We start from the raw sequence: 13,974 nt of genomic DNA on the forward strand, positions 1-13,974 counted from the left end.
ACTGCGAATGTACTTACTTGTAAAAACAGTAGACATCGAGGGCAATTAATATGGAGAATGATAACATGCTTTATTCCTATCACAAGCCTTTACAAATGTTACATTTATTCCATTATACAGAATTATTTAAAAAGTCCAACACACATTGGTTTTTGCCAAGCAAATAGTATTTAAATGTTTACATCAATTCACTAAATTATGCATGAATGTTGTCTTCTATGAATTTGAGTCCATATGCTCAAAAATAATTATTTTGCAATATGTTTGTAAGAATAGGTTATTTTTTATAATTTGTTTTGATTAAGCAGAATAAGTCGACTTCATTTTTATTGTTGGGACACATAGTTGATGGATGTGCTTGCCACACTGCTCTTTTTCTTCTCCGCACCACTTACTTGAGGTTTTCTTTTATATGGTTTCTTTGTTACTCTGGGTTGTGTGCATGTGATGTTACTGGGAAGATAAAATTGTGGAACAGGTTGAAGTGCAATGGTGGTTTTGAGTTTAGTATTTATTTTTAGATCTTTTATTTCTTGTATAGATATCATACATACATCAATTGCAGCTAGCAACTAATTTATTTGTTAGAGTCATATCACAAATACCACAAACTAAGCCAAATTAGAAATCAATATTAGAATCACCTTGAACTCTTACAGGAAGTGACAGCAAGCATTGACAAACTTGAGAAAGAAGACATTTCACAAGCGTAGATACCCTGAAGAAAAATGTGGGAATTATAAAGATCATCCTTAGGAGACATTTTCTCTTTCCTAAGCACATTTTAATATATTTCCCTGAAATAACATCTGACAACATTGATCTTTATTTCTTTGGTAATATGCTATGTGATCTAGGGCCATATGTAAGTGGGCAAATACCCGTCGGTAAAGCCGAAATTCAGTAAATTTCGGCTTTACCGACCGGTATTTAGCCCTGTGCGATGTACTTATTACCGAATGCCATTGGTAATAACGAATCAGTAAATCATTACCGACTCCTTATTTACCGATCGGTGAACACCGAAACAAACAATACCGAATCGGTAAATAACGAATCGGTAAAAATCCCAAAATGCGATGTAGCAAAAATTGGTAATACCGAATTTGACCAAATTCGGTATTAACGATTCAGTATTTACCACTGATCCTGAGCAGGTGGTAATCAGGTGCAGTGCTTAAAAACAGCCCCAAAATGCAACAGTGTGAACACAATTGCGGGCCTCTAGCTCATAGCAAGGCGGCTTTGTTTGAGAGCAGCAGGAGTGAGGATTTGGAGACGGGAAGAGCGGGTGTACAGACTGCGCGTCACATTGTTCCAATTGACTGAATCAGAAATCCATGAGAGGTACAGGCTGCACCCACACACCATCTTTGACCTCATATGGGACCTGAAACCATATCTTGAGCATCAGCCACCAAGGGCGCACACAATACCCACCCATGTACAGGTGCTCTGTTGCCTGCACCTCCTGGCCTCAGGAAGTTACCAGGGTGTCATTGCCGCAGTAGGTGGTGTGTCACAGAGCTGCATATCCAGATTTTTCAACACCTTCCTGGACGCCATGATGGACCGAATGCATCATTAAATAACCTTCCCCAGTACACAGGCGGAGCTGCAGAAGACCAAGCAGGATTTCTACCAAATGGCGCAGTTCCCAAACGTCATTGGCTGCGTCGATGGGACCCACATACCAATCTGCCCACCTGCAGCAACAGAATACATTTATCGCAACCGCAAATCCACTCACTCCATAAATGTGCAGGTGATATCTGATGCAAAATTCATCATAACTGACATTGTGGCAAAATTCCCAGGGAGTATCCACGACTCGTACATATTCAGGAACAGTGGTATTCATACACGTCTGGCTGCTGGCGAATTCGGAGAAGGTACCTACTAGGTAAATCAATGCAACACACCCTGATGTATTCCTTGGCTCAACCTATTGGTGACACAAATTAATGGCACTTTTATTGGCATTTAGGTGAAAGCGCATATGCCCTCTGGCCCTACCTACTCACACCATACCTCAACCCAACCACACCAAGGGAGGGGAGATACAATGTGGAACATAAGAGCACACGCAACGTGGTGGAGTGCACCTCTGGACTGTTTAAAAGCAGATTCCGTTGCCTCCACAAAAGTGGAGGTGCACGTCAGTACTGCCCCATCAAATGCTGCAAAGTAACTGCAACATGTGCAATGCTCCATAATCTACCCACAAAAAAAGGAACAGCAGTGGAACTAACTGACTCTGTGGACGAGGGCGAGGACAATCCCCAGCCAGAGCCCTGCGCAGCTGGTGTTGCAGTAGAACAGGATGTGAATCACAGACGGGCAGAGATAACGTCCAACTATTTCTGAGTGAGTAACAAGACCGAGCCAGTAACAATTTTTGTGCAATGGTGTTTAATCAGCACACCACCAGGATTGAAAGCAGTGTCCATAAAGACATGGGTTACATCACCCATCTAATGATTGCCAAATAGCAGTAGGACTTATTTTCTGCGTCCACGCGCTGCATGTCCACGTTCCCTGGCCACTCTGTCTGTAGTGTCAGAATGTTCCTGGGCAGCGCTGTGGCGTTCGCTGCGCCTCCTGCCCTCGGTGGGAGAGGGCGTAATGCTACCACGGCTGGTAGCCTCCTCACTGTCCCCCCCTTCCATTGTGGCCGCCTTAACCTTCTGCAGCAGTTTCAATGCCGAGGTCATTGAGACCATGCCCCTGGCCACGTCCCTGCTACAATGCGCCATCTCCTCCTGCATTGCGCTAGACCTTCGACACATTAGCGAGGTAGCATTGCCTACCTTCACTGCCTTGGTATAGGCCTGGAGTCTCTGCCTATCCCTGCTCCTACAAAGACGGTCCTGCTCCAACTGGCTGTAGAGTTTGTCCACAGAGGTTGCAATTTCCCTCATTACCTCAGACATGTTGTCGCCCATTGAACTAATGCCCTTTTCAATCCTGTACATGTGTTTGTTCATGTAGGCCACCTCTCTGTTCAATGTTCGCATTTCCCTCCATTTCCGGCGCTGGACCTTGAGCATGTTGCCTTCCAGTCCAGCAAAGACACTTTCTTCCTGTTCGGAGCCTGTGGTGGTGCTGGTGATTGTTGCAGTGGTGATTGAGTATGAGGAGATGGCGGCGTTCCCTGGCTCTGTGGTGATGTCTGTGAAGGAATAGTTGGTGGTGGTGGTTGTTGTGCGGAGCTTGTGTGCCCTGCAGGCAAACTCTCTTCATCATGTTGCCTCCCCTCTGGCCTGGCTGTCTTTGTTCTGCTCCCCTCTGCAGCACTGCGAGATGTCTCGCCTGTAATGACCGAATGTAGATGTACTCACTTCTCTGGCTGCATTTGTATTGCACTAAACATCATGCCGAAAGATCACAGTGACTGTCCTGAGCTTGCCAATTACTTTCACATGCTATTGTTTTTGCTAGGCTGACTGTCCTATACATCAGTTCCCTACGACTACATCTCCCACAATGCATAGCAGGTAATGAGTAAGACATGAAGTGGAGTGGGAGCCCCTATGCCACTATGGAGATTGGGGATGGGGAGGGGGTAGCACAGCATGCTGGGCATGCATCTTACCTTGTTTCCTTGCAGCTCTGGCAGAGCTGTCTGCTTCTCCCACGCCACTCACACTCTCCGGCTGGAGGGTGGACTCTACCATCAGTTCCAGTGGTGTTGGTGCAGGTGCTTTGTTCTTCCCTCCGCCAGTTTTGCCAGCCTGCCTCTGCCTCTCAGCCATCCTTGCCTTTGCCGTCTTCCTGAGGTCGTACCACCTCTTCTTGATGTTCTCAATGGAACGCTGGCTGACACCAATTGATCTGTATCCCACTCCAGATCTGTCTCTTCTGAGACTCGGGCACATGGAGGGACTGCTTCCCAAAAAGCTTGTCATAGTCCTGACTCACATCCTGAATTAGCACCTCCAGCTCCTTCTCGCTGAACTTCATCTTCCTTTTCCTTTCAGTTGCCTCCTTCTCTCTCTCCTGGCTTGCCATTTCGAACATTTTTTTGTTTTTGTTTTGTAGCTGTGAGGCTATGTAGCTCCTGGATCCTCAGCTCACCTGCCTGCCTCACAGTCAGCTCCAGGTTCAGTGCAGCTGCCTGGGTGTGGCAACTTCCTGTTTGGGAGGTAATTGGATGACACAGGATTGGCTGATACATCAAATTACGAATTTTTGAATTACCGAATCGGTATTTACCGAATCGGTAATGGATTTGGTAATTCCGATTCGGTATTGCTGTTTCATTTTTTTTTTTACCGATTCCTTTCGAATCGGTATTTTTCAACGAATCTTAGCAAATCGGTATATTTTACCGATTTTTTACGTACATCGCATTTTCCGATTCCTTAAAACCGAATCGGTAATATTTGGTATTAAGGAATCGGTATTCATAGTTTACCTACATATGGCCCCAAGTGCTTTAGCCTCAACCATGATAACTCGGTCTCTTTCTGGTTGTGCTTTATTTTCCTATTTTACACCTGGGACCTATTATTCTGCTAAGCTGCATGTATAATTAATAAGTCTGGGTCTCATTAACTTACATTTCTTCAATTTATTTCATCCAATCCATTTACAAAAGCAATCTATACAATACAGGAGAAAATACAATCAAGCCGATACAATAAGGTTGTATTTAAGTGGATAGCAACAAGAGATGCTCCTTCAGCAACATCTTGAAAGTAAAGAGACTTGAGGCAGATGGAATCAAAAGTGACAATCATTGCACACCTTGGAAGCCAGTAAAGCAAATTACCAAATATAATAGGTATTAGATATATAAATACAAAAATAAAACTTGCATAAGTAATCTTTCACATCTTTTGAATTAAACAATCAATTACATGTTGCATATATCACCGAACATGAGTAACTGTGTCCTGAATTCAGTGAATACACAAGGATGAGAAGTACCTTCCAACAACACCTACGACCTGCACAAAAAGGACCTGTGATTTATTTATGCTCATAAATGATTACACACCCCGTCTACATACCTCAACAAGTACCCGTTTCATTCTCCATATCCATAGGTTACATTTTATTTTCAAATACTAACATGTTCAAACTTTTAAAAGCACACAGTTAATATTTTACATACAGTTCTTTACAAAAATCATATTTTTAAACGTCCACTACCCCCCTTATGCAAGTAATGTGCAAACAAGATGGCAGCAAGACAGTTAGACTGAGGGTGTACAGCAGGCGCGCCCATGAAAATGATAATGAGAAACTTGTGAGAACCAGTGCTGCAATTACGTAAAAATAAGGGTGTCATGCTCTGGTACCCCAAACTTCTCTTTGTGCTCCTCAAACAGTGCTCTTAGCTCTTCTAAGTATTTTTTATGGAGCTGTTCAATCTCCTCCACAGTAGGGTTTTCATTCCGAACTAAGACAATGGGCTTTCCGACTAGGAGAGAAATAAAGGGAAAAAATATTATATATTTATTGTAAATACGATGAAAAGCTAAATATAAAAGCCTAATGGTGAACTTGAAGCCAAATGTTCATTCTGAAACACAGTGCTTGAGTTCAAGCAGTAAACACGAGGGCGAAAAAACGTAACATACTTTCACATATTAGAATACAAGAGCAATCCACATTCTGTAGGCCTGTGGATGCTGCATACAGACACCCCACATTCATAAAGCCAACTAATCTAGTTGTGATAATAGTTAACCATCCAGCCAAAACTCCCAGTCAAACGAATTTCACAGTTATGAGGAAATTTGCTGTCCTGTAGGCAGAATCAGACCAAATAAGGAACACAATGAAAAGTGAGATCTCTTATCTATTACAACTTTGATTTAGTCAGCAAAGTGTATAAAGATCATTTATACCAGAAACCTATACCTAACCATCTGCCCATCCCTCTTTCTGTCCGTTTCTTATCCTGTCCCTCTATAGGTGTCTGCTTCTGTACTGTCGGACTTAACCTTCGCTGTCCATGACTGTGCGTGTATATAAGGTCATAGGAGCAGGGTCAAGACTGATTTGCATAAGGCTGGGTTCAAACTGGAATGGCAAGGGGAGGAAAACACGATAGATTTAGGCCCATATCTCTGTACTGAGGTGAATGTATGACATTGTTCTGCATTCTGTCCATCAATTTTTCTTTTTGCATTTGTGACCCAAGTGGGACGAGTTTGCCCAGACGTGGGTCTCATGCTCTCCATGCCACTAGCGTCAAGCTAGCCAGGCTGATGAGGGGGTGAAACCCCGAAACTAGTCCTCAGATGCTTGTTTCCAGTCCAGGGAGGACCTGACCTGGCAGTTCGGCTGGGCTGTTCCCATTGGGAGCAGGGTTAAGACTGATATGCAGGGGGAGGAGCCAAGCTCGCGACCTTGATGGCCGCACTGTAGCTCGGCTCCGCCAACTTTCCTGCCTGAACGCATATCCTGACCTTCATCCTGCCCCAAGGAGACACACTCGGCAAGAAATGGGAAGGTGAAACATTGCTCGCACTTACCGTCTGTCCCGGGGGCTCCTGTGTGCCGCGGATCTGGAGTTGTGCCCTCGCTTGTTCCGGGGCCTCCGCGGCGTGCGGGCCGGGGACTCGCCTGTGACGGTCGGCCGGAGTGGGGTGTCGGCGCCAGCCCCTGGTGGAGGAGAGGGGTCGGCTGAAAAGGCCGTTGTGCGGTTGTGCCGGTGGCGACTGACCGGGCCCGGTCTGGCGGCCTGGGGGCCCTTTGGCAGGGCACGGCCCGCGTCGGACGGGGGTAGACCGTGCAGGGGGCTTTTCCCCCCTCTGTTGCCTTGTCCGGCCATCTTGAAGCCCTTCGCCCGGATTCGGCGGGCGGCGTCCGTGGGACGGTGGAGCCGGCGGCCCCCGTTTTTGGTGGCCCTTCTTTCTGCACCAAGATTGCCATTACTGGGGCTCGAAGGGACTCCAGCGGTGGGCCTTGCTTGAGAGCCCACTCCAGAAGTTGAGGCGCGGAGAGTCACGGCTGCACTCGCAAGATGGCGGCCAGCGCCCTGAGTCCTGGATCTGCTCGGGGCGGCAAACCTGGGTTGCTGAAATACACGATGGCCGAGACCTGTGGGCGTAGCTAAAAGATTCCAGAGAGGTTTGACAGAATTAGGTGAGTGGATGGCAGCGAACTGCCTAAAACTTAATTCGGAAAAAACCGAGGTAATGATTTTTGGACAACTCTCACCAGAATGGCCCGCCTCGTGGTGGCCCCAAACTTTTGGTGCCCCCCCCCAATCCGGTGTCTAAAGTAAGAAACCTAGGAATACTTTTTGATAACCATTTAAACTTCATGGACCATGCTAGCAAAGTGGCCTCTATAGCCCATCACAAACTACGCATGATTCGAAAAATAAGTCCTTATCTTCCTACTACTGCCATTAAAACTCTGGTGAGCTCACTAGTCCTGACATCCCTAGACTACTGCAATGGGCTTTTCATCAACTCCCAAGTTAGAGTTATAAAAAAACTGCAGACCATACAGAATGCGGCAGCACGTCTTATTCTGGGAATTCCTAAGTTTGCTCCTCTCTCTGATGCCATTCCAAAACTACACTGGCTGACGATTCAGAACAGAGCTAGATTTAAATCACAGTGCATTGTTTACAAAGCACTAAACAAACAGGGCCCGCAGTTCCTTAAAGACCATCTACGTCCTTACCAACCTATACGCCAGTTGCGCTCCACCAACAGCAACCAACTAACAGTACCTCGCACCAGAACAGTGATGTGGGGAGACCGACGGTTTGTGGTAGCAGCCTCCAAACTTTGGAATACTCTACCCCAGGACATTAGAGCATGTCCCACACTACTCCAATTCCGCAAAAAATTGAAAACCTGGCTGTTCAATCAATAAATAAGTTCTCGGTATAGAATAGAGGTCTGAGCAAGGCAGCTTATTTAACATCAAGCTGGCAAATTAATCAGCGCCAAGACACCCTAGGGTATATGCTGCGCTTTATAAATGCCAATAAATAAATAAATAAATTGGTGATGTCCTTGCCACCTTATGTTCTTTACGTGCGGCCATGGCCTTCGACACTGTTGTGCAAGATAGCGGTTCTGCCGTCATGCCTGTTGGACCGTCCCCCATGAACGCGGCTCGACTCGTAGTGTGTGCTGCTTTGCCCCCCTCGACTGCTGCGAATAGTGCTGCCACCGTGCATTTACAAGACTGTATCTCCAGGAAGCTTTGATTGTGGTGGGCATGGGCGGGGGCCCCACGTCGGGGCCCGTCCATGCCAGTCTGACTGGGGAGCTCGGCGGATGTTCGATTCGAACTGCTTTGGTGAGGTCCCGCTGCTGCCTTGCAGGGGAGACCTCGCTTTTTTGGGCGGCGGGACCGCACCCAGACTGTTTGCTGCTCCTGATGTTGCTATTTGAAAGTCTGGTCTGCCGCAGCCATTGCTTACTTTGCCGTTTGAGACTGGGGTCCTCTGGTTTACACCCTTGGCCTGACTTGTTTCGATCCTGTGTACACTCCATGCCGAACTATTTGCTGCCTACTACTCTACTACGCATTAAAGCTATGATCAGGAGAGGACAGGGGTGAGCCAGACTTGCCTCGGCGGACTATTGGTTAACGGATGGAGATGAGGACTGCCCGCAGATGCGGCAATATGGCCGATTCCTTTTCCTGTTCCTGATATTTGAGGTTGTGTCGATCTCGCTTTGATGTGGGTTTCAGTTGTGTGAAGGCGGGGGGTAGGAGCCGAATGACTCGATTGCAGATCTCCTCTCCCACTAGATCCTTCTCCCCCCCCCTTTTTCTCTTGTCTGTTGTGCTTTCTTTTCTCACTTTCTGATCTTTCTATATTTCGGGTTCCAATTAGGGCGACAGGCACGCTGCTGGGGGGGTAGGCCGTAGCCTTCTGCAGGGGTGCAGGGTGGGGTGGGAGGGATGGGGTCTCTTTATTGTTCGTTTTTCTTTCAGTTCTATGGCTCTTTTGTATCTCTTTATCGGGACGCTGTGTCTGTGCGTGTCCTCCGTGGAGTGTTAGCTGGTAGGGAAATGGATGACTTCCCTGCTTCCACGATATTGATTGCACATATATTATGTCTTACACGCCTTGACCCCGATAGCGGGTCTTTCAGTCCTGCGTGCTTTATTCGCCGTGGGGCGCGTGCAGTGGCGCTGCGTTCTTTCTTTCCCTCTTTCTAATATTCTTTTCTCTACCCCCCCTTTTTTCTCTTTATTTGGGTTAGTATAGTGGATGACTATCTTTACGTTGCTGTTCTGATACCTCTGATATGTATCAGCACGCATTTAGGTGGTGACGGGTGTGTGATGGGCCGCGGTGGGAACTGTTCTGAAGCGGGCGTATATAAGTTGCTTCCTGTCAATCGCTGCTGTCATTCCCTTTTCTCAATGCCCCTCTGTTTTGATGCTTTACAAGCTGCCCGCCACAGGAATTCAGATGTCAAAAGTTGTAACTGATCCTGCTATACTTCCTATTGCACTATAAAATTAACCTTCTTCAATCCTGCTTCCAGCGGTTATATTCAGCCCTTTAATGTTTGATCGCTTGCCTGTAAAACACTGGGCGATTGCCGGGGAACTTCAATATTGACTCATGTGCGTTCATAATGTGTCGTGTCCGGCCTGATTGGTTGTAGGCCCGTATATGTATGCTTCCATTTGCACAATAAAGGTTTTCAACAAAAAAAAAAAGACTGATATGCAAACGGCTGGGTTCAAAATGGAATAGCATGGGGAGAAAAGAAAACGATGGATTTAGGCCCAGATCTCTGTACTGGGGCAAATGTATGACATTGTTCTGTATTCTGTCCATCAATTGTTCTTTTTGTATAAGGACATGGCTACCAGTCTCTCCCTCACTTGCTCTTACATTTCTCCAACAGTCTACTATTCCTAACTCGGTTATCCCCAATCCGTCACACTGTTTGTCTCTTCTTGATTCATACCTTTTACCCTCTTCTGTTCCCTACTTTCCTGCAGCCTATTTTTCTCTTATGCTTCCTCCTTGCCAAAGACACCAGAGATAAGCCAAGGGGTTACAGCTCTATTTTGGGAAGGATCATTCCATTAACCAGCCTTCTTCATTTCCTCTCACATTGCCCTAACTCTGGTCACATTCAGGGTAGGAGACCACAATTATCGTAGCATGAGGTGCTGATGGTGCAGAAAACGCAACAAAACGAGTCTCGTGACCTGTGATCTGTATCATCCTCACCATCATCCGGCCGTGGTGTTCTTTTGAGTACTGTGGGTAGCAATGGTAACGGGCAAAGTTAATGTAGGAGACATAGGAGTGTTTGGCTCTCATAGGGGGGCCAGTGAATGGTGCTGACAGGTGAGCATGGCGCATGACTGCAAAGTAAGCATAGGCTCACTGGCTTTCAAACCTACTGGAGAGAATAGTCATCCTCTACTATTTGCCTTTTGGCAGGAAGATAATTCACAATGGGGCTCTTCATAAAGGTCTGCTGCAAATCCGCTTGGAACTGCAATGTTATGGTTTCAAGGATGCAGGGGACACCACTAGAAGCAGCGTCAAACAAGAGGGCAATCTATCTAGGCATATGTAGTGTCCGCCCAAGAGGGGTCCCATGTTTCAGCTCACTAACATTGTGAATGAGAAACCAATTTTTCTCGCTCAGATCTGACTGTTGTTAAGGCTGACAGTGCTTTATCAGTAAGGACATAGGGGATCGAACTGTAGTCATGTCTAAAATCTCTATCGAATTAACATGGGAAAAGCATGTTTTTTTTACCACCCCCTTTTTCTCAGCCACTGGTTACAAATCACCCCGAAACTTTCCAGGCACAAGACGACCCAAATTGACACTTTTTGGGGAAATTTTGTGAAGATTTGTCAAACGGCACCAAAGACATAGGCAAGTCAAAAACGATTTATATTTATGAATTAGTTACAAGTGGCCTGATAGCAAGAAAATGTTTTGTGTCTACCTACAAACCTGGGCACATGCGTGGTAAAGGGCAGGTATGTGGAAGCCTGCTTTTTCAAATTTACATAAAGATAATTAGTAAATTAATAAACATTGCATTGGTTACAGAATGGACTCAAATAATTGTTTTTAAACTGCAAACAGATAAAGAACAAACTGTAACTTTAATATTTATTTGCTAGCATAAGGAGATAAAATTAAGTTTGATCGGTTTTATGGGTAACGTTGAAACTATAATTTCAAATTTACAGAGTAACCAGATCTAATTCGGATTGTCCAGCAGTAGAAACATTTGGCTTTGGCTCAAATTATTGGTCCATTAATTATGTGTTTGTTTCCTACAGTATTGTTTTGTTTTTCACATGATTTAGATTTATGAAACACGAGGGTAATGATCACTGGGTACGAATGAGTACTCACTCTGCTTTTGAAGGAAGCACTACTAAAAGATAGGGTATTGCAACTAGATATTGATTTTCCAATTATATTATGAACAAGACTTGACCCAGTTCAATTACAGTTACTTGCTAAATCTAAAGCACCCACTGATTTATGTTGCAATTATTCTCTCTTTATTGATTGCACATTGGAATTGAATGTTGAGGTAATGCAGCAGGGGACCAAATATTATTTCGGGAGCCTTGGTAAACAATGTTTTTGATACAAATGCTGTTGCTCCATCATATGAGAGCTGAAGAAGGATGGGGTTTCCATGTAAATACTTTTATTTGGCATAGTTTCCTCAAACATTTCAGAAAATATGCATTCAAATGATAAAGAAATAATAGACATTCTCGTTGAAATAAATAAAAGAAGACCGTAACATTTTAAATTGAGTAGATCTGCTGGTCCAGATAATATCCCTGCAATTATAATAAAATCAAATATGGATTGTTGGGCATCAAACTATCAGTTATTATTTAAGTGGATTGCAAGAACAGGATCTGTTACAGAATCTTGAATGGGTTCCATAATAAATCCAACCTTGAAGAAAGGGGACAGAAGGATTCAAGCAAATTACGGGCTAAGTAGCCTCCTTGATGTATCTGGAAAGATATTTTCCAAGATCCTGTTAACCCATCCTGAGGAATGAATTAAGGATTATAAGTTACTGCCTTTCGGGGAGGGAGGTTTCCCGGCCGGTCGCTCTACAACCGATCAGCGTTCGACTCTATGGACAACTATAAAAAGTCCAGAGATTAATCAGATGCTGCATTGTTGTTTTTTAGACTTCCACACTGCATTCAATAACATAAATAAACAGAAATGATGGTACCAGTTATCAGCTAGGAATGCCCCATGAGGTGTTTTACCTCTAATTCAGACTCTGCATACAGCCAATTGGGTTCCAGTGGAAATTGATTATTCTGGCCACCTTTGCAAAAAAGTAAATATCTGTAATGAATTATGCCTAATGATGTGTTTTAGCACCCACCTTTTTTGTGTTTATATGTGAAGGATATGCCAACCACAATAAATAGTTCAAACTCTTTTTTCAAAAAATGGGATCAATTCATATTTACGGTCTCTTTAAGCTGATGATTTTGTTTATTAGATTATATTACAAGGAGTCTTCAAAAGGCACTTTACACATTGTTCAGTTATTGAAATTGTTTACAGTTAAATGAAGAAATAAAACAAAGTATTGAATTTAAGAGAATAGTTTTAAATCCCTCCTGTTTTTTTAGCTAATATAAGCGTGGAAGAAGTTGAAACCTGTAAACATTTAGGGTTGCATTAGGCTCAAACCTTAAGTGGAATGATCATACAAATTCTATTAAAACGAGAGCACTTCTGCAGACGAGCTCCCTCGTTACATTTTATTTAATCTACAGGGGACTATCCCGTGCATGGCTCCTAAAAGCTTTTTAGCACAAGACCGCACTTCATGAATCAAAATACTGTGTTTGGGAGAAAAAACAGACATTTTAGATCGCGGGGAAAATGAATGCTTACAAAAACCATTACATCTCCCAAAAGGGACAATGACACAAAGTATCCAATGTGAAATTAATTTAATGCAATGGTCACACTTGTCTGAGATACATCTTTAACATTTTTATATAAACTTTTATCAGATGATAGTCTATCCAAAATCTGCTGGTTTGAAGTCCAACAAAATGAGTGAAGATGGGCTCAGGCTCTTCATAAATATATGTATGCACTCAAACAATCTTCAGAAGACGTTGGATGTTAGGATTCCTTTACATCAAAAAAAGTTTATGTGACGGAGCATGAACTATCTATTTGCCATGGTATTATTTGTCTCAAATATCTTCCACTGGATTGACCTTGCAAATCTTGGATAACCCTAATACTTTTCCATATATTTATTACTCATCCAAGCTGTCACTTTGTCAAGAAATTCTAAAAATTGTCAGGTTGCAATCCAATTATGTGTGTCCCCGGTTTATTTTTAAGAATTAAGAACGAGGGCAAGATCTACCCCTGTTCTTTCAATTGTGAAATGCACTATTACTCATGTGTTCTTTGATGGTCCATTGTTTTTATATTTGCATCGTAATGTTTTTTGAAACCTTGTGAAAATAGACTGTAGAAGATAGAATGCTGCCGACGGTGTATCCAACATGCAGTTTTTTTAGGTAACTACTGGTGTGGGTTGATATCTAGGAGCTTTTGAGGAATTTAGATAGTTATTAACATGAATGGAAATGCTGTGTTAAAATGAATTTTATAAATATGTATTATCTGTTTATGGACGAATGTTTTAAAAACATATTTATTATATTCTCTTTCTTACTAACAGTGGATGCAATAGCCACCTATGGCACTGTCAGAGAACAGGAGCGGTCAATATTAGCTTTAAGGCATACAGAAGACAAATCTATGACCTGGGACCCTTAATTATAACTAAATAGAAACTGTCTGGTACTTGATTGCAAATGATCCGAAAGATGTACTATTTGAAACCTATTCAGAATACTTTATCTACAAGCCCGTTTCGCCAAATGTGTGTGAAATAAAAGGCAGTTCCACAATATGCAATCGGTAGCGAGGAATGTCTAATGTTGAACAAAATCTCTTTGCAGAACAA

General features: G+C 43.7%; 1 protein-coding gene across 1 annotated transcript in view; it reads right to left on the minus strand.

The window, feature by feature from the left end:
* Nucleotides 1-559: 559 nt before the first annotated feature.
* The window catches only part of LOC147683459 (2-acylglycerol O-acyltransferase 1-like), a 295,228-nt gene continuing 281,813 nt past the window's right edge, over nt 560-13,974 (minus strand). Inside the window, exon 6 of the mRNA XM_086943877.1 lies at nt 560-5,428. Within this exon, the coding sequence (XP_086800003.1) occupies nt 5,274-5,428 (155 nt within the window). The 3' untranslated portion in view covers nt 560-5,273. The remainder of the gene's footprint in view (nt 5,429-13,974) is intronic.

This window comes from Lissotriton vulgaris, chromosome 11 (genome assembly GCF_964263255.1).
Source record: "Lissotriton vulgaris chromosome 11, aLisVul1.2, whole genome shotgun sequence".
In the NCBI taxonomy this organism is placed as follows: domain Eukaryota; kingdom Metazoa; phylum Chordata; class Amphibia; order Caudata; family Salamandridae; genus Lissotriton; species Lissotriton vulgaris.